Source organism: Chlorocebus sabaeus, chromosome 20 (genome assembly GCF_047675955.1).
Source record: "Chlorocebus sabaeus isolate Y175 chromosome 20, mChlSab1.0.hap1, whole genome shotgun sequence".
Classification (NCBI taxonomy): Eukaryota; Metazoa; Chordata; class Mammalia; order Primates; family Cercopithecidae; genus Chlorocebus; species Chlorocebus sabaeus.
Window position 1 is genome coordinate 121,903,142 of NC_132923.1, and position 21,148 is coordinate 121,924,289.

Genomic DNA, 21,148 nt, shown 5'->3' on the forward strand with positions numbered 1-21,148 from the left:
TCATCTGGATTTTGGCCAGGTGGGTTAGGGGACACCTCAGTGCATTCTGGCCCATCTTACTTCCCACTTTTGTAGACCTTCTAGCTTAAAGTTTTCCTTTTCCTTCAAGTTCGAATTCATTTCCTGGTCAGTCCATAAAATGGAAAAGAGAATCTAAGGAGAAAAAACTTAGATTTTTGCAAACTGCCTTTTCTACCCCTAGACTCGACCTGCTGAAGCTCAGTCTTGCCAGATTGAGTGACTGAATGAACCAATGCATGATCAACTAACTTAGGAAAAGCGGCGATGTGGCTGCGGTTTGGGAAGAGTGTGACCTGCAGGAAGCAGCCACGGTTGATCCCTGGGGCTTTGGGCTGGTCCGTGTTCTGTTTCACCAGGATGCTAAGGCTTCCGCCTGCGCTCTTCCCTGCAGTCCCCTATGCTGTCTGCACACTCTGTAGACATCTGAGGACGAAGCAAACTTTAGGATCCTGTCTGTGTTTTTGCCGAGGACATTGTGCCCGAGGCTGTCTGCTGCCCCGTGCCCTCCACTTCACGGGCTTTGGAAAATGTCCTTTGATATAAAAAACCTAGTCTCAGGATTTTTCATCACATCAGCAGGTCCCTCCAAGGAGCTGTAACAGCATGGTGTAGAGGAAAATACTACAGGATCGGGCTGGGAGATGACAAAGCTTGGCTAGCGAGACGTTTCTTCTGAAGTGTGCCATGCTCTCTGGTTCTTTGTTCAATCCGCAGTTACTTGGCCTGTTACAGGCAAAGCCACAACCTTCTCAAGAACGGGGAGTACTTAAAGGTCCCATGAAGATGGGAACTGCCACCTTCCCTGGGATTAATGACTAAACCCCCAACTCTGTGTCCTTCCCATCACACACAGAGGAGAAAAACAAGCCACCCTACTTCCTTGGAGACCGGCCTGGAACTTTCCTGATAGAGAATGGATTATTCATCATTTTCTTTCCCCAAGCTCCTAGCCTGGAATCTCATTAAGGAGGCTCAGCTTAGGCAGGAGGAATGCTTTCCTGCCATGGGCTTTTTTTTTTTTTCCTCCCTACATTGCATTCATCTCCTGCATGGGTGTAGGGGAGACACCCCTCCCTCACACAATTCTCAGTCTATTAATTCTGGCGGGGCTCATCCCCTGCACTCCAGGGGAGGGAGTATGTCCCAGGCCTGACCAGTCAGAGCAGTCCATGTCTCTCGCCTCAGTGATTGGTTTGGGGTAGTCATGTGATCCAAGCCAAGCCAATGAAGAAGCTTGCTCTTTTCCTAGAGCTGCTGAGTTTGGAAGGTGCTGGGGTTGCCAGCGGCCACGTCATTACAGGTGGGGCACCAATCTGCTTGAGACTGTGAAGCTCACAAAGATGAAACAGACAGATTCCTTTTTTTTTTTTTTTTTTTTTAGTTTTAAGGATCGGAGAGTTTAACAGGCAAGAAAGAAGGAAAAAGACAGAAGGAAGAAACTCCCCGTTATAGAGACAGAGGGAGGGGGGCTCCAAAGCCAAGAAAGGTAACCCCAAGAGACAGATTCCTGAGCATCCCTTGAGCATCTGGATCTAGCCAGGCCTGAAGCTGGGGCTTCTGGCCTTTTCAGTTACAAGCAAAATAACTTCAACTACTTCTTCTTTTGCTTAGGCTAGTCTGAGTTGGGTTTCTGACACTTGCAAACAGTACAATTTTCTGGACAATATGCTTACTGACACTCGAGCACAAATATCACTGTGTACTCAGAATGAAAGGTGTTAATGCGGGTTCTGACTTGTTTGAGTAAAACCCACCAGGCTATAATCATGCACCAAATTTACCTTTAAACTTGTAAGAGTAAAGCAGTGGCCCCAGAGAAGAAGTGGTTCAAGACCAAGGAACCAACCACAGGTAGTGAAACATTAGGTGGAGAAATTTGGAACAAATAAACAGTTCTCTAGCTACAGCAGCTTCTGGACTATAAACCTCAAATTTCTGTTTCAAAAGTTATACCAGGGAAAACATTCCGAAGTTTTAAAAGATAACTTCTAGTTGAAGAAATATGTAAAAGTTATAAACATTCATCTGTTGTGTATATTATATATTAATGTTAAGCATATTTATCAGATGTGTCAATATATTATTACTATATATGGAAATGCATATACATGTATGTGTATATTTAGAACCACATATCTCCAAGTTCTGTTTTAAAGAGGTAATGAAGGCCAGTAATCCCAGTACTTTGGGAAGCCGAGGTGGGCAGATCACCTGAGGTCAGGAGTTCAAGACCAGACTGGCCAACATAGAGAAACTCCTTCTCTACTAAAAATACAAAAATTAACCAGGCATCGTAGTGGGTGCCTGTAATCCCAGCTACTTGAGAGGCTGAGGCACAAGAATTGTTTGAACCCTGGAGGCAGAGGTTGCTGTGAACCGAGACTGTGCTACTGCATTCCAGCCTAAGCAACAGAGTAAGACTCTGTCTCAAAAAAAAAAAAAAAAAAGTAGTAATGAAGACTGTTTAAAGCCTATTTTCCCTTTTTCCTGTTCCTCAGTTAACTAAGTAAACTATTAACCAGCGCAGTTCCTAGCAGAGAGTGGGGGCATTCGTTCTTTCTCCTATCCCCAGAATGTCTTATCTTCCTTTTTAGCCTTTCTTTCAGACACTGGGTAAATGAAAGAGGCAGTATAGCATAGTGTTATGAGCAGAGGTTGGTAAACTTTTGCTTAGAGAGCCAGACAGTAAATATTTTTGGCTTTGTGTGCCATATGATCTCTGTCTACTCAACTCTGCCATTGGAACAGAAAAGCAAACACTGGCAACACCAAAATGAATGGGCATGGAGGTGTTACAATAAAACTTTATTTATAAAAACAGGAGATGGTCTCAATTTGGCCCATGGGATGTAGTCTGCCCACATGGGATTTAGAATTAAGCAGAATTGGTTCAGCTACCTCCTCTGCCTCCTACCATCTGTAACCCCGAAAAATGTGTCACTTTTTGTGCCTCACCTGTAAAATGGAGATGACAACAGATACTTCTTACTTTGTGAGAACTGAATGAGATCATATATATTAAGTACTTAGAACACTTCCTGGTATATATAAAATGCTCATTAAACATTAGCCACCAGACATTATCATCACCATCAAAAAAGAAACTGAAAGGGGGGAATGGAGTTTGTCCAGGAACTTCAGCAACATCCCTAGTGAAAAGATGGTGGAGGTGAATGAGGAAGGCCCTATCTGAAACTGCATTTTCTTCTATCATCGGTGGCTTTCATTTCTACCTACATGATATATTGTCCCCCATGAGCATGTGAAGTGGCAGGCTGGCAGGATTGCAGTGAGGAACTTGCCTGAGCTCTCAGGTTACCGAGGTCCTCTGAGCTGTTGGGAAGGACTCCCAGACCAGGCCTCAGGAGACTTAATCCTGGTTCTGGCCATAACAGATTATGCAATCTTGGAAACACTGCAGAACCTCTTTGGGCTTCAGTTTATACAATGATGGGATGGTCCCAAAGACCAGTATGCAAATTCTGAAGGGGGAAAGGGAGCCTGTGGTTAATGTGTTCCTGACTGGCAAAAGTTGGAAACTGAGGCTCAGAAAGGCTATATTGCCATTGGAGTTTGAACTTCAGTCTATCGTACTGCAAAGCCTTTGTGTTCTTCACTGCACTCCCAAAGTGCTTCCCCTTTCAGGCAGTGAGTAGCCAGGCATATGGGCAATCTTTAGGTTGGCCAGGATGTCATGAGGTTGCAAGAGGGACAAAGGACTGCATCCAGAAGTCACGTGGGAAGCTCTGGCTGCAAATGGGAACAGGGCAGAACAGGCCAATGTAGGTTTCCTTACCAAGCTGCTTTATAAGAACGGCACCACTGTTCATAGGACAACCTTCACTCACAGCTCCTTTTTTTGGAAATTATAAAGCACTAAAGAAACCAACAGAAAACATCATAATGGCAGGCACAACGTGGCAAGCACATCTGACTTTGTGACTTGGATGTCACACGCCTGAGAAACCAACAAGCAAACATCATAATGGCAGGCACAATGTGGCAAGCACATCTGACTTTGTGACTTGGATGTCACACGCCTGACACTTAGGCAGAGACTCCGTGTTACTAACTCAACAGTTGCTTCAGGGCATCACCAATGGCCCTGTAGGTTATACCTCACACAACTCCAGGGGGTGCCATCTTCATGGACTCTACTGTGAATGGTGACTGGAGCTGTGCAACGTGGTGGCCCTAGGCTATATATATATTTTTTGAGACAGAGTTTCACTCTGTTGCCCAGACTGGAGGGCAGTGGCATGATCTTCGCTCATTGCAACCTCTGCCTCCCAGGTTCAAGCAATTCTTGTCCCTCAACCTCCTAAGTAGCTGGGACTATAGGTATGCGCCACCACACCTGGCTAATTTTTTGTGTTTTTGGTAGACATGGGGTTTCACTATGTTGGCCAGGCTGGTCTCGAACTCCTGGCCTCAAGTGATACTTCTGCCTTGGCCTCCCAAAGTGCTGGGATTACAGGCATGAGCTACCCTGCCTGGCCCCTAGGCTATACTTTGGCAAAAGAGCTATGATATATAATGTGTACTCTTGAGCATATCGTGGGTGCCAATGTACTTTGTCAACCAAGAGTTTCTTTGTTTTTCTACCTTGTATGTCACCCATGGGTAAGTTATTTGCAAAGGCATCCACCTGGTAGTTGGGAGGTCTTGGGAGGTTTTCTGTCCATGGGAAGGCTCACAGTGGAGGCAGGTGGTTGCTAGCGTGCTCCTCTTATCTTCCTGCTATCACAGGCACCAGATGTTGGGCTAAGCAATTTACAAACAACGACCTGTTTAATACTACAGTAACCTCACATAGGAGGAACTATTAGGATTCCAATTTTACAGAAATCGGAACTGAGGCTCTGAGAGGTGAAGCAACTTGTGCATGATCCCACAGCTGGTCAAGAGCAGGGCAGAACTGTGCGGGGCAGACTCACCCGAACTTCAGGGCACCCACGCTAGCCACTGTGATGTCTACAAACACATTTGGGTCTCTAACTTCTGCCTCCACCTCCCATTCCCTATTGAAATGGCTGTCACATCCCTCTCTATTGGTTATGGTCACCACAAAGCCAGAAATAAATTTTTCTGTTTGGGAACTCTTTCTTGGGAAAAGAACAGCTAAGCCTTACAATATTAGGACAATCCTCTTCCAAAGGAAACAGTCCTTGAAAACTCTACCGCGGGGAAGACATAGCGCCCACTCCAGGGACTCAGAGAATCAATAAGAGACAAGAGCATGCTGGAATCAAGACAGCTACACACTTCTTAGAAAAACTGGACCCCAAAATGAGATGAGATTTGATGACAGATGCTCTTCACTATCTCCTTTTTTCTTTTTTATAGCTCACAGGTCGAGGTCATCGGGCAAATGGAAAGGGAAGCCATCCGAAGGAGTAACTCAGTCCACATGGCTGCCGTCACTCAGGCCTGCAAAGGACCCTTTGTCACTAAGAGCTCAGAGGAAGCCTGCATGAATGTCTCTCGATCTAAGAATGCTCTGAAAGGGAGCTGAGAGCAGTTTTGTGAGGATAGGGGTGGAGGTGGGAGGGTTCTTCTGAGGAAAACCTGGCAGGGACAGAGGCTCGGGCTGTCCCCTGGAAGGCTCAGGCTGCTGTGAGGTGCCGTGGGCATGGGCCAGGGGGCATCTGTCCGGCTGCCAACAGTCCCTTAGCTAATAAAGCAAGAGGCAACTGCATGTAGAAATAAGAATTTAAAAAATTCATGTACAGCCAAGTGACTGTAAAAGTGTGCTTTGTTGTCTTTGAAAACCAGTTGATGACACTGCTGTAGCTAGCAGCTGACTCAATGGTTTTCTCCCAATTGTACCTGCAAGTGGTAACAGTTTAATTCACAGCAACTAGCTGTGTGATCCTGGGCAAATTACTTAACCTCTCTGAGTTTCAGGTTCCTTTATAAAATGGGGATCATGAGAGAGCCCAATCCATAGGCTGTTGCATTAAATTAGGGAAAGCAGGTAACTGCCTTAGCACAGTGTCCCTCCTGCTCCTCCTCATCATTCCATTATAATAACTCTACCGATCTCATTCATTAACAAAATAGAAACTATTATAAAAAACAGAATTTTTTTTTTTTGAGGCGGAGTCTCGCTCTGTCACCCAGGCTGGAGTGCAGTGGCGTGATCTCAGCTCAGAGCAACCTCTACCTCCCAGGTTTAAGCAATTCTCCTGCCTCAGCCTCCAGAGTAGCTGGGACTATACAGGCGCATGCCGCCATGCCCGGCTAATTTTTTTTTTGTATTTTAGCAGAGACGGGATTTCACCGTGGTGCCCAGGCTGGTCACAAACTCCTGAGCTCAGGCAATCTGCCCAGCTCCGCCTCCCAAAGTGCTGGGATTACAGGTGGGAGCCGCTGCGCCTAGCCAAAACAGAATCTTTTATAATACATTCTCTTGCTCCTTCAATAGTCAGGGTTGGACATCTTTACCACTGGGTGATACACTTATATGATTAAAACAAAATACCCCTCCCCACATTTGTACACTTAGGCTCACAGCTGCATCATTTGCAATAGGCAAACGGTGGAAGGAGCCCACGTGTCTACCCATGGAAGAACGGACAAGCAAAATGTGGTCTGTCATACAAGGGAGCGTTCTTCAGCTTTCAAAAGGAAGGACAGTATGATGCATGCTACAATGTGGATGAACCTTGAGGACTTGGTGCTAAGTGAAACCAAGCCAGACATGAAAGGACAAATATTGTATTATTTCACTTATACAAGGTACCCAGAATAGTCAGATGCACAGAGACAGGAAGTAGAATGATGGTCGTTAGAGACTGGGATGAGGGGGCAACAGGGAGACAGGGTGCTGTTGTTTCATAGGGACAGAGTTTCAGTTTTGCAAAATGAAAAGAGTTCTGTGGATTGAGGGTGTGGCAGGAGTACCACAATGTCAATGCACTCAACACTGAACTGTACCTTAGAAACGGTGAATATGGTGAATTTCATGTTATGTGTATTTTACCACAATTTCAAATATAAAAAGTTGCACTGAATTAGCATGCCTTTGAAAATTGTGGGGAGGTTCCAAGATGGCCAAATAGGAACAGCTCCAGTCTGCAGCTCCCAGCGTGAGCGATGCAGAAGACGGGTGATTTCTGCATTTCCAACTGAGGTACTGGGTTCATCTTACTGGGGCTTGTCAGACAGTGGGTGCAGCCCACGGAGCAGGGCGGGGCAACGCCTCACCCGGGAAGTGCAAGGGGTCAGGGAATTCCCTTTCCTAGCAAAGGGAAGCCGTGACAGACAGTACCTGGAAAATTGGGACACTTCCACCCTAATACTATGCTTTTCCAACAGCCTTAGCAAATGGCACACCAGGAGATTATATCCCGTGCCTGGCTCAGAGGGTCCCACGCCCATGGAGCCTCGCTCACTGCTAGCACAGCAGTCTGAGATCGAACTGCAAGGTGGCAGCAAGGCTGGGGGAGGGGCGTCTGCCATTGCTGAGGCTTGGGTAGGTAAACAAAGTGGCTGGGAAGCTCAAACTGGATGGAGCCCACCACAGCTCAAGGAGGCCTGCCTGCCTCTGTAGACTCTACCTCTGGGGGCAGGGCATAGCTGAACAAAAGACAGCAGAAACTTTTGCAGACATAAAACGTCCCTGTCTGACAGCTTTGAAGAGAGTAGTGCTTCTCCCAGCATGGAGTTTGAGATCTGAAAATAGACAGACTGCCTCCTCAAGTGGGTCCCTGACCCCCGAGTAGCCTAACTGGGAGACACCTCCCAGTAAGGGCCGACTGATACTTCATACAGCTGGGTGTCCCTCTGAGACAAAGCTTCCAGAGGAAGGATCAGGCAGCAACATTTGCTGTTATGCAATATTTGCTGTTCTGCAGCCTCCGCTGGTGATACCCAGGCAAACAGGGTCTGGAGTGGACCTCCAGCAAACTCCAACAGATCTGCAGCTGAGGGTCCCAACTGTTAGAAGGAAAACTAACACACAGAAACGACATCCACACCAATAACCCATCTGTATGTCACCATCATCAAAGACCAAAGGTAGATAAAACCACAAAGATAGGGAAAAACCACAGCAGAAAAGCTGAAAATTCTAAAAATCAGAGCACCTCTTCTCCTTCAAAGGAACACAGCTCCTCGCCAGCAATGGAACAAAGCTGGATGGAGAATGACTTTGACAAGTTGAGAGAAGAAGGCTTCAGACCATCAGAGGATCATCGGTAATAACAAACTTCTCCGAGCTAAAGGAGGATGTTCGAAACCATTGCAAAGAAGCTAAAAACCTTGAAAAAAGATTAGACGAATGACTAACTAGAATAAACATAAACAGTGCAGAGAAGTCCTTAAATTACCTGATGGAGCTGAAAACCATGGCACAAGAACTACGTGACGCATGCACAAGCTTCAGTAGCCAATTTGATCAAGTGGAAGAAAGGGAATCAGTGATTGAAGATCAAATGAATGAAATGAAGTGAGAAGAGAAGTTTAGAGAAAAAAGAATAAAAAGAAACAAACAAAGCCTCCAAGAAATATGGGACTATGTGAAAAGAACAAATCTACATCTGATTGGTGTACCTGAAAGTGAAGGGGAGAATGAAACCAAGTTGGAAAACACTCTTCAGGATATTATCCAGTAGAACTTCCCCAGCCTAGCGAGGCAGGCCAACATTCACATTCAGGAAATACAGAGAACGCCACAAAGATACTCCTCGAGAAGAGCAACTCCAAGACACATAATTGTCAGATTCACCAAAGTTGAAATGAAGGAAAAAAATGTTAAGGGCAACCAGAGAGAAAGGTCGGGTTACCCACAAAGGCAAGGCCATCAGACTAACAGCAGATCTCTCCGCAGAAACTCTACAAGCTAGAATAGAGTGGAGGCCAATATTCAACATTCTTTAAGAAAAGAATTTTCAACCCAGAATGTCATATCCAGCCAAACTAAACTTCATAAATGAAGGAGAAATAAAATCCTTTACAGATGAACAAATGCTGAGAGATTTTGTCACCACCAGGCCTGCCTTACAAGAGCTCCTGAAGGAAGCACTAAACATGGAAAGGAACAACCAGTACCAGCCACTGCAAAAACATGCCAAATTGTAAAGACCATCAATGCTATGAAGAAACTGCATCAACTAACGAGCAAAATAACAAGCTAACATCATAATGACAGGATCAAATTCACTCATAACAATATTAACCTTAAATGTAAATGGGCTAAATGCCCCAATTAAAAGACACAGACTGGCAAATTGAATAAAGAGTCAAGACCCATCAGCGTGCTGTATTCAGGAGACCCATTTCACATGCAGAGACACACACGGGCTCAAAATAAAGGGATGGAGGAAGATCTACTAAGCAAATGGAAAACAAAAAAAAGCAAGGGTTGCAATCCTAGTCTCTGATGAAACAGACTTTAAACCAACAAAGATCAAAAGAGACAAAGAAGGCCATTACGTAATGGTAAAGGGATTAATTCAACAAGAAGAGTTAACTATCCTAAATATATATGCACCCAATACAGGAGTACCCAGATTCATAAAGAAAGTCCTGAGAGACCTATGAAGAGACTTAGACTCCCACACAATAATAGAGACTTTAACACCCCACTGTCAACATTAGACAGATCAACAAGACAGAAAGTTTATAAGGATATCCAGGAATTGAACCCAGCTCTGGACCAAGCAGACCTAATAGACATCTATAGAACTCTCCACCCCAAATCAACAGAATATACATTCTTCTCAGCACCACATCACACTTATTAACCACATAGTTGGAAGTAAAGCACTCCTTAGCAAATGTAAAAGAACAGAAATTATAACAAACTGTCTCTCAGACCACAGCGCAATCAAACTAGAACTCAGGATTAAGAAACTCACTCAAAACCGCTCAGCTACATGGAAACTGAACAACCTGCTCCTGAATGACTACTGGGTACATAATAAAATGACGGCAGAAATAAAGATGTTCTTTGAAACCAATGAGAACAAAGACCCAACATACCAGAATCTCTGGGACACACTTAAAGCAGTGTGTAGAGGGAAATTTATAGCACTAAATGCCCACAAGAGAAAGCAGGAAAGATCTAAAATTGACACCCTAACATCACAATTAAAAGAACTAGAGAAGCAAGAGCAAACACATTCAAAAGCTAGCAAAAGGCAAGAAATAACTAATATCAGAGCAGAATTGAAGGAGACAGAGACACAAAAAACCCTTCAAAAATCAATGAGTCCAGGAGCTGGTTTTTTTTTGAAAAGATCAACAAAATTAATAGACCGCTAGCAAGACTAATAAAGAAGAAAAGAGAGAAGAATCAAATAGATGCAATAAAATATGACAAAAGGGATATCACCACTGATCCCACAGAAATACAAACTGACATCAGAGAATACTATAAACACCTCTACGCAAATAAACTAGAAAATCGAGAAGAAACTGATAAATTCCTGGACACATACACCCTCCCAAGACTAAACCAGGAAGAAGTTGAATCCCTGAATAGACCAATAACAGGCTCTGAAATTGAGGCAATAATTAATAGCCTACCAATCAAAAAAAGTCCAGGACCAGACGGATTCATAGCCGAATTCTACCAGAGGCACAAAGAGGAGCTGGTACCATTCCTTCTGAAACTATTCCAATCAATAGAAAAGGAAGGAATCCTCCCTAATTCATTTTATGAGGCCAACATCATGCTGATACCAAAGCCTGGCAGAGACACAACAAAAAAAGAGAATTTTAGACCAATATCCCTGGTGAACATCGATGCAAAAATCCTCAATAAAATACTGGCAAACTGAATCCAGCAGCACATCAAAAAGCTTATCCACCACGATCAAGTTGGCTTCATCCCTGGGATGCAAGGCTGGTTCAACATATGCAAATCAATAAACATAATCCATCATATAAACAGAACCAAAGACAAAAACCACATGATGATCTCAATAGATGCAGAAAAGGCCTTCAAAAAAATTCAACAGCCCTTCATGCTAAAAACTCTCAATAAACTAGGTATTGATGGGATGTATCTCAAAATAATAAGAGCTATTTATGACAAACCCACAGCCAATATCATACTGAATGGGCAAAAACTGGAAGCATTCCCTTTGAAAACTGGCACAAGACAGGGATGCCCTCTCTCACCACTCCTATTCAACATAGTGTTGGAAGTTCGGGCCAGGGCAATCAGGCAAGAGAAAGAAATAAAGGGTATTCAGTTACGAAAAGAGGAAGTCAAATTGTCCCTGTTTGCAGATGATATGATTGTATATTTAGAAAACCCCATCGTCTTAGCCCAAAATCTCCTTAAGCTGATAAACAACTTCAGCAAAGTCTCAGGATACAAAATCAATGTGCAAAAATCACAAGCATTCCTATACACCAATAACAGACAAACAGAGAGCCAAATCATGAGTGAACTCCCATTCACAATTGCTTCAGAGAGAATAAAATACCCAAGAATCCAACTTACAAGGGATGTGAAGGACCTCTTCAAGGAGAACTACAAACCACTGCTCAACAAAATAAAAGAGGACACAAACAAATGGAAGAACATTCCATGTTCATGGATAGGAAGAATCAATATTGTGAAAATGTCCGTACTGCCCAAGGTAATTTATAGATTCAATGCCATCCCCATCAGGCTACCAATGACTTTCTTCACAGAATTGGAAAAAACTAAAGTTCACATGATATCAAAAAAGAGCCCGCATTGCCAAGACAATCGTAAGCCAAAAGAACAAAGCTGGAGGCATCACACTACCTGACTTCAAACTACACTACAAGGCTACAGTAACAAAAACAGCATGGTACTGGTACCAAAACAGAGATATAGACCAATGGAACAAAATAGAGCCCCCGGAAATAATACCACACATCTACAACCATCTGATCTTTGACAAGCCTGATAAAGACAAGAAATGGGGAAAGGATTCCCTGTTTAATAAATGGTGCTGGGAAAACTGGCTAGCCATATGTAGAAAGCTGAAACTGGATCCCTTCCTTACACCTTATACAAAAAGTAATTCAAGATGGATGAAAGACTTAAATGTTAGACCTAAAACCATAAAAACCCTAGAAGAAAACCTAGACAATACCATTCAGGCCATAGGCATGGCCAAGGTCTTCATGACTGAAACACCAAAAGCAATGGCAACAAACGCCAAAATTGACAAATGAGATCTAATTAAACTAAAGAGCTTCTGCACAGCAAAAGAAACTACCATCAGAGTGAATAGGCAACCTACAGAATGGGAGAAAATTTTTACCATCTACCCATCTGACAAAGGGCTAATATCCAGAATCTACAAAGAACTTAAACAAATTTACAAGAAAAAATCAAACAACCCCATCAAAAAGTGGGCAAAGGATATGAACAGACACTTCTCAAAAGAAGACATTTATGCAACCAACAGACACATGAAAAAATGCTCATCATCACTGGCCATCAGAGAAATGCAAATCAAAACCACAATGAGATACCATCTCACACCAGTTAGAATGGTGATCATTAAAAAGTCAGGAGACAACAGGTGCTGGAGAGGATGTGGAGAAATAGGAATGCTTTTACACTGTTGGCGGGACTGTAAACTAGTTCGACCATTGTGGAAGACAGTGTGGTGATTCCTCAAGGATCTAGAACTAGAAATACCATTTGACCCAGCCATCCCATTACTGGGTATATACCCAAAGGATTATAAATCATGCCACTATAAAGACACATGCACATGTATGTTTATTGTGGCACTATTCACAATAGCAAAGACTTGGAACCAAGCCAAATGTCCATCAATGATAGACTGGATTAAGAAAATGTGGCACATATACACCATGAAATACTATGCAGCCATAAAAAAGGATGAGTTCATGTCCTTTGTAGGGACATGAATGAAGCTGGAAACCATCATTCTGAGCAAACTATCACAAGGACAGAAAACCACACACCACATGTTCTCACTCATCGGTGGAAATTGAACAATGAGAACACTTGGACACAGGGTGGACTTGGACACCAGGGCCTGTTGTGGGGTAGGGGTAGGGGTAAGGACAGCATTAGGAGATATACCTAATGTAAATGATGAGTTAACGGGTGCAGCAAACCAACATGGCACATGTATCCATATGTAACAAACCTGCACGTTGTGTACATGTACCCTAGAACTTAAAGTATAATAATAAATTTTTTAAAATTGCACAAACCAACACAAAACGTCAAGTATCTCACAGGTTTCTTTCTAGGACGTGGTGATGGCAATGTTCTGAAAGTGGCTTGTGGTGATGGCTGCACCCCTCTGTAAATACACTAAAATGTGTTGAACTGTATGCTTAAAATGGGTGGGGTTTATGCTGCATAAATTATACTTCTATAAAGCTGTTGAAAACAAAGAATCAAACAAATGCTAAGTTCATGAGGAACCCTGTAGTGTGAGGAGCGCACTCACTGCCTTGGTTGTGGTGATGGCTTCACAGGTATATCCACGTGCCCAAACCTAGCAAATGATGTGCTTTGGACATGCACAGTTTTATTGTATGTCAACTATACCTCAATAAAGCTGCATTTAAAAAAAAAAAGCAGCATAGTTATCCACATAAGAATGAATCCCTTATATTTTATTAAACAATGCCCCTTTTGATGGGCATTTAGGTTTAAAATGTTATGCCACTACAAATAATACTTCAATAAATATCTCTGTATGAAAAAAAAGAAATACAGATATTGTGCGTCCTCCTCCTCCCCCACTGGCAAGTCACAAAATTAGAATTTCCCATGGAGGGGCCCCGGGAACCTGTAATTTTACTGAACAGTCCCCCTCAAATTCCTTTTTTTTTTTGAGACGGAGTCTCACTCTGTCTCCCAGACTGGAGTGCAGTGACGCAATCTCCGCTCACTGTAAGCTCTGTCGCCTTCCGGGTTCACGCCATTCTCCTGCCTCAGCCTCCCGAGAAGCTGGGACTACAGGCGCCGCCACCACGCCCGGCTAATTTTTTTGTATTTTTAGTAGAGACGGGGTTTCACCGTGTTCACCAGGATGGTCTCGATCTCCTGACCTCGTGATCCGCCTGCCTCGGCCTCCCAAAGTGCTGGGATTACAGGCGTGAGCCACCGCATCTGGCCCTCAAATTCTTATAATCAGACATGTTTAGGGTAACACTGGCTCGGACTTCACAGACTTGGCTTTTCAGGTGCTCACGGGTTGAGCGTCTACTTGGACACTGAGTTTCAGGCTCTACAGACATTCTCTCGATCCCATGTGCCATTACGAAGGCAGAGACCTGGGCATATGAAGAAGTCTGGCCCAGGTCACAGAGCTAGGAAGGAGCAGAGCGCTGATCTGCCTAAAAATGAAATCCATCTCTGCATTTTCAAAAACGCACCTTGCTTTCTGCCTCCTCTCAGGAAGTTGCACATTTTTGGAAAACTCTGGTTCTATGTGAGCCAAGATGCAACTCCAAGAAATGCCCAGAAGAGGGTGCTAAGATTCTCTCCTTCCTGGGACCCGCCAGAATGACTCAGAACTCCACAGGGTCGACTCTGTCGCTACCGCCTGTGTGCAGCCTGGGATCACAGTGGCACCGCTGCGGATGAGCGCCACCCTGCGGCTGCATCTGAGTGCCGGGCTGCACGAAGGTGACACGGCCCCTCTATCCCCCAGTGGCCCAGACTCACCGGAGGTGGGTTTTCAACGACCAGTTCATAGGTCAGCCCTGCAGACCCAAATCTCAGGATGTCTCCAGGGATGAGCTTCACAGCCACGTTCTGAATGTGGCACTCGTTGACAAACGTGCCGTTGCGGGAATTGAAGTCCTGGAGAACAAAGCTGCACTCCGCCTCGTTATATTCGATGAGTGCATGGTGGTTGTCGATGTCAGGAGACTGCAACGGAGAAGGACAGTCGTAGAAGTGAAAACAAAAATGGCACGACCCCTAATGTTTCGAGCTGAGTGCTTTACCTGTGTTGCTGCCGCCAGATCATCATGACAATCCTCATTTTAAAAGGAGGATGCTGAGGATCAGAGAGGTTAAGCGACTTGCACAAGGCCACACAGCTAGTGCATGAAGGAGCTGGGATATGTGCTCTGACACTAGACCTGGGGACAGGTACCTAAGTTGTTGGGTGGGGAAATCAGGCAACACAAAGGCAAAGGGATCTTGGGAGAGTCTTATTGGGCAAACATGGGACCAGGGAATTGACCATTTTCTTTTCTTTTTGTTTGTTTTTATTATTATTTTTAAAATTTTACTAAAAGTGAAATGGTCAAGGAATTGGCCATTTTTTATTTCCCTAACTCCACGTGGGTACTTATGGTGGCACTCAGTACCAGGACAGGAGGCAGAAATGGCCCAAACAAGAAATAAAGAAAAGCACTAAAGAAGCCATTACCGTTACTTATACTCCCACCCCAACCAGCAGCAGTCATGGTTAACATTGAGGTTCACATCCTTCCACGTTTTTTTCTATACTTACGTTCTTTTAATTTTTTAAAAAACAAAATTAATCACACCTACATACATAGTTTTTTAATTACCTTTTTTAAAAACCTTGACGTACAATAAACATTTCCCATGTGATTAGTTATTTCCATTGCTTCTTAAAAGCTACTCAGGATTTGCCTAACCACAGATGACCTGCTTTTCAAAAGGGGGCTTCGGGTCGGGCGCGGTGGCTCACGCCTGTAATCCCAGCACTTTGGGAGGCCGAGGTGAGTGGATCACTTGAGGTCAGGAGTTTGAGACTAGCCTGGCCAACATGGTGAAATCCCGTCTCTACTAAAAAATACAAAAAATTAGCCAGGCTTGGTGGCGGGCGCCTGTAGTTCCAGCTACTTGGGAGGCTGAGGCAGGAGAATGGCGTGAACCCAGGAACCAGAGCTTGCAGTGAGCCGAGATCACACCACTGCACTCCAGCCTGGGCGACAGAGCAAGACTCCACCTCAAAAAAAAAGGGGGGGGCTTGGTGAGACCATGTTTCCCCAAAGGAAAGGGGCCCCAGCTAGTGTAGCAAACTGACGGCAGGGGACAGAAGCTCCTCTGTAATTTTACTTTCATAAGGGGCTGAGCAAAGCTCAGCACAAAGCAGGTGACTGCATGTTCCCCTGGCCCCAGGACCCTGGAGGGATGAAGGGAAATGATCCGGCTGTGAGTTGCAGGGCACACTGAAGTCTTCGTCTTTCTTTCTTTTTTTTTTTTTTTGAGACAGAGTCTCACTTTGTCACCCAGGCTGGAGTGCAGTGGCACGATCTCAGCTCACTGCAACCTCCGCCTCCTGGGTTCAAGGAATTCTTCCGCCTCAGCCTCCCAAGTAGCTGGGACTACAGGCGTGTGCCACCACACCCAGCTAATTTTTGTACTTGTAGTAGAGACGGGGTTTCACCATATTGGCTAGGCTGGTCTCAAACTCCTGACCTCGTGATCCGCACTCCTTGGCCTCGCAAAGTGCTGGGATTACAGGTGTGAGCCACCATGCCTTGCCAAAGTCTTCATCTTTTAAGGGCACTGTCAACCAGACATCCATGCCACTTGAGACTTCGCAATTACTTTCTAAGTTTATCTTCTCAGGGTGCCCTGTCCAGTGTTTATATAAAAGTACTTGCACTTAGACATCTAAAGTTCCATCATATAACAATCAAGAGCTTATATTAATAATAGAATATATTAATATGTATACTAGAGTAACAATAAAACATATTACTTACACATTACAAGCCAGGAAATTGCTTAGTGTTTTATTACATTGTCCTATTTCATCTTCACAACAATCTAGAGATAGTTTCCCATTTGGTAGATACGAAAACTGAGGCACAGAATGAATTTACCCAAAGTCACCCAGATTGACAAGTCACCTGGCTTGTACTCAGGTTTGCCTGATTCAAATGTCTGTGCTGTTACCCACTTTCCAGATTTTTGCCAAACACTTTACCACCCAAAATATGAAAACACAAAAGAAAGCTGAAGTAGCCATACTAACTGCGGCCAAGGCAGATTTCAGAACAAGAAAAACTGGGGATAAAGAGAAGCATTAGGCCAGGTGCGGTGGCTCATGCCTGTAATCCCAGCACTTTGGGAGGCCCAGACGGGCAGATCCCCTGAGGTCAGGAGTGTGAGACCAGCCTGGCCAACATGGTGAAACCCCATCTCTACTAAAAATACAAAAATTAGCGGGGCGTGGTGGCACATACTTGTAATCCCAGCTACTTAGGAGGCTGCGGAAGGAGAATCGCTTGAACCAGTAGGTGGAGGTTGCAGTGAGCCAAGACAAAGCTGTTACACTCCAGCCTGGGTGACATGAGCAAACCTCAAAAACAAAAACAAACACAAACAAACAAACAAACAAAAAAAACAAGAGAACCATAAATAATGGTAAAGGGGCAATTCTCCAAAAAGACATAACAATTCTTGATGTGTATGCACCTAACAACAGAGTGCCAAAATACACAAGGCAAAAATGGATAGAATTGCAAAGAAAAATAGATAAGCCCAGTATGATAGCTGAAACTTCCACAATCCTCTGTCAGTAATTAGCAGAGCCAGCAGGCAGAAAATTAGTAAAGACATAGTTAAACTGAACAACACCATCAATTGACAAGATCTCATTGGTATTTACGGAACACTTAACCCAACAACAACAAGGTGCACGTTCTTCTTGGGCTGACATGGAACACTCACTAAGTATACCACATTCTGAGCCATAAAACACACCTCAAGGAATTTAAAAGAATAGAAATCATGTAGAGTATGCTCTCAGACCACAGTGGAAGTGAACTTGAAATCAGTAACAGAAAGATAGGTGGAAAATCCCAAAACATTTGGAGATCAAACAACATACTTCTAAATAACACACAGTGAAGGAAGAACTCTCAGGAGAAATTAAAAATTATCTTAACTAAATGAAAATGAAAATACAACTTAAAATTTGTGGGAAGCAGTGAAAGTAGTGCTTACAGGGAAATGTATAGCCTTGAACGCATACATAAGAAAAGAAGAAAGATCTGAAATCAATAATCAATGTTTCTACCTTAGGAGACTAGAGGAAGAAGAGCAATAAAAGCCTAACACAGACAGAAGAACTGAAAGAAAAATTAGATCAGAAATGAATGAAATTGAAGACAATAGAGAGAATCAAAGAAAACAAAAATTGGTTCTTTGGAAAGATCAATAGAACTGACAAACCTCTAGTAGGTAACCAAGAAAAAAAAGAGAGAAGACACAAATTATGGATATCAGACATGAAAGAGAGGCCATCGCAGCTGATCCCATGGATATATATAATAGAATATTTATGAAAACATATTTTATGTTCATATTTATATGCTATAAAACATGTTATATAAATATTTATACAACATATTTTATATCATATCAATATTTATATATTTATAATATATAAAATATTTATTTTATTAATATATGTTATATATTTATATTTTTATATTTTATATATTTATAATATATAAAATATCTATTTTACAAATATATATTATATAAAATTTATATTTATAATTTATATATTAATTGTTTTATATATTCATAATGATATATAAAGGAATATTATAAATAGCTCTCTGTCCACAAATTTGATAACTTAGATGAAATGAACCAATTTCTTGAAAGACACAACCTACCCAAACTTATACAAAGAGGAATAGATGATCTGGGCCCCTATCTATTAAAGAATTTGAATCAATAGTTAATAACCTTCTAAAACAGAAAGCATGAGGCCCTGGTGAATTCTATCAAACATTTAAGGAAGAAATGATACCAGCTCCCTACAATCTCTTCTAGAAAATAGAAGCAGGGGGAATACTTCCTAACTTATTTCGGGAGGTCAATATCACCCGAATACCCAATCGAGATAAAGACATTACAAGGAAGAAAAACTACAAGCCAGTATCTCTCATATACATAGACGCAAAGTCTTCAACAAAATATTAGCGAATATAATCCAATACTGTATAAAAATAATTATACACCACAACCAAGTGGGATTTATTCCAGGTATCTGAGAACTGATTTGGCGTTTGAAAATCAATTAATGCAATCCATTGCATCAAGAGGCTAAAGAAAAAAATAAACGGGGAGCTATATTCTTTTATTTGTAATTACCAAGTGAAATATGATGTTTAAAATCTTTTCATATGCTTATTTGCCATCTGTATATCTTCTTTGGCAAAGTAGCTGTTCAGATCTTTTGTCCATCTTTAATTTGGGCTGTTTTCTTATTGTCGGGTTTTAAGACTCATTATTTTGGATACATGTTTATAGCATCTTTATTCATAATTGCCAAAAACTGGAAGCAACCAAAATGTTCTTCAGAAGGTAAATGGATAAACAAACTGGTACATACATACAATGAAACATTAGTCAATGATAAAAAGAAATGAGCTCTCAAGCCACAAAAAGATAGAGGAACTTTAAATGCATATTGCTCAGTGAACAAAGCTAATCTAAAAGGGCTACATATTGTATGATTTCAACTACATGAAACTTTTAAAGAGATAAAACTATAGAAAGATTTGTGGTCGCCAGGGTTCATGGGAAGGTGGGGGGCTGCGTTGAGCAGGTAGGGTACAGGGGAACTTGAGGGCAGTGCAACTATTCTGTATGATTCTGTATTGGTGAATACCTGACATTATGCCTATGTCAAAACCCATAGAATGTTGTAATGTGAATAATGAATCCTAATGTAAACTCTGGGCTTGAGTTAATAACATATGAATATTGATTCATCAATTGCAACAAATGTATCATGGTAAGGAAGATGTTAATCATAGGGGAAATTGTGTGTGTATGTGTAAGTGTGGTGGGGGAGGGGTTGTTATGTATGGGAACTATCTGTACTATCTGCTCAACTTTCTATGAACCTGTAACTGCTAAAAAAAAAAAAAAGAAAAAGTCTAGGCCAGGCATGTTGGCTCATGCCTGAAATGCCAGCACTTTGCGGGGCCGAGACAGGAGGCTTGAACCCAGGAGTTCAAGATCAGCCTGGGCAACATAGGGAGACCCTATCTCTACAAAAATAAAAAAAAATAGCCAGCTGTGGTGGTGCACACCTGTGGTCTTAACTACTTGGGAGGCTGAGGTGGGAGGATTGCTTTAGCATAGGAAGTGGAGGCTGCAGTGAGTCTCGATGGCAGCACCACACTCCAGCCTGGGCAACAGAGCGAGACCCGGTCTCAAAACAAACAAACAAAACAATAAAGTTTATTAAATAAACGTGAAAACATATTAGCTCTTTGGGAAATACTACCCACATCATCTTCATCTCCATTCCTATTGACCACATTTCTTTGTGTTCTAAGAACTCTCTCTCTCTCTCTCTTTCTTTTTTTGGAGATGGAGTCTTGCTCTGTCACCCAGGCTAGAGTGCAGTGGCACGATCCTGCCTCACTGCAACCTCTGCTTCCCAGGTTCAAGCGATTCTCCTGCCTCAGCCTCCTGAGTAGCTGGGAATACAGGGGCGTGCCACCACACCCAGCTAATTTTGTATTTTTAGTAGAGACAGGGTTTCACTATGTTAGCCAGGCTGGTCTCAAACTCCAGACCTCAGGTGATCCGCCCGCCTCAGCCTCCAAAAGTGCTGGGATTACAGGTGTGAGCCACTGCACCCAGCCTATGAACTCTCAATAACTCATCAAAGAGATAAATTCTATATGTTGCATTTTGTTGTTCTCTTCCCAAATCCCATTACTTTCAGCTCCTCAAAAGCTGTCAAGCTGTGATTAAGAAATCAAAGCCAGCAGGAAGTTTTGGATGATACCACAAAATGGGACAAGCCTCTGCCTCATGTTAGGCCAAGGGAGAGTTTCTGAGGACTGCCTGATAATATCACTCCCTCCTGTATTTAGATAACTACAAAAAAACCGATGTTGGTAGAAAGCTCTGCTGCTAACATAGGCTGAATGTATAAGCTCCATTCTGCTGAGCTGTCTCATTATGAGATTAACTGCTGTTCTGTTTTTATTATTATTAGCAGGTAACATATTTTGAGAATTTCCTGTGAACTGGGCCTTACCAAAGCACTTTGTATTCATTCCCTCATTTAATCTGCAAAACAGCCCTTTGCAGGGAGTTCTACTATCATCTCCATATTACAGCTGGAGAAGCTGAGACTCAAAAGGCGAAGTGAGAGACCAGCATTATCCT

The 21,148-nt window shown here is 42.8% G+C and overlaps 1 protein-coding gene across 10 annotated transcripts in view; it reads right to left on the reverse strand.

Annotated features, from left to right (window-relative positions):
• Nucleotides 1–21,148, reverse strand: part of FHAD1 (forkhead associated phosphopeptide binding domain 1) — a 159,551-nt gene that overhangs the window by 119,297 nt on the left and 19,106 nt on the right. For all 10 annotated transcript variants that reach the window (XR_012089780.1, XR_012089778.1, XR_012089779.1 and 7 more), the window contains exon 3: nucleotides 14,675–14,881. Coding sequence is in view for 4 of the 10 variants with exons in the window: in XM_037985011.2 (XP_037840939.2) it covers nucleotides 14,675–14,881 (207 nt within the window). In the remaining 6 variants the exon portion in view is untranslated. The remainder of the gene's footprint in view (nucleotides 1–14,674; nucleotides 14,882–21,148) is intronic.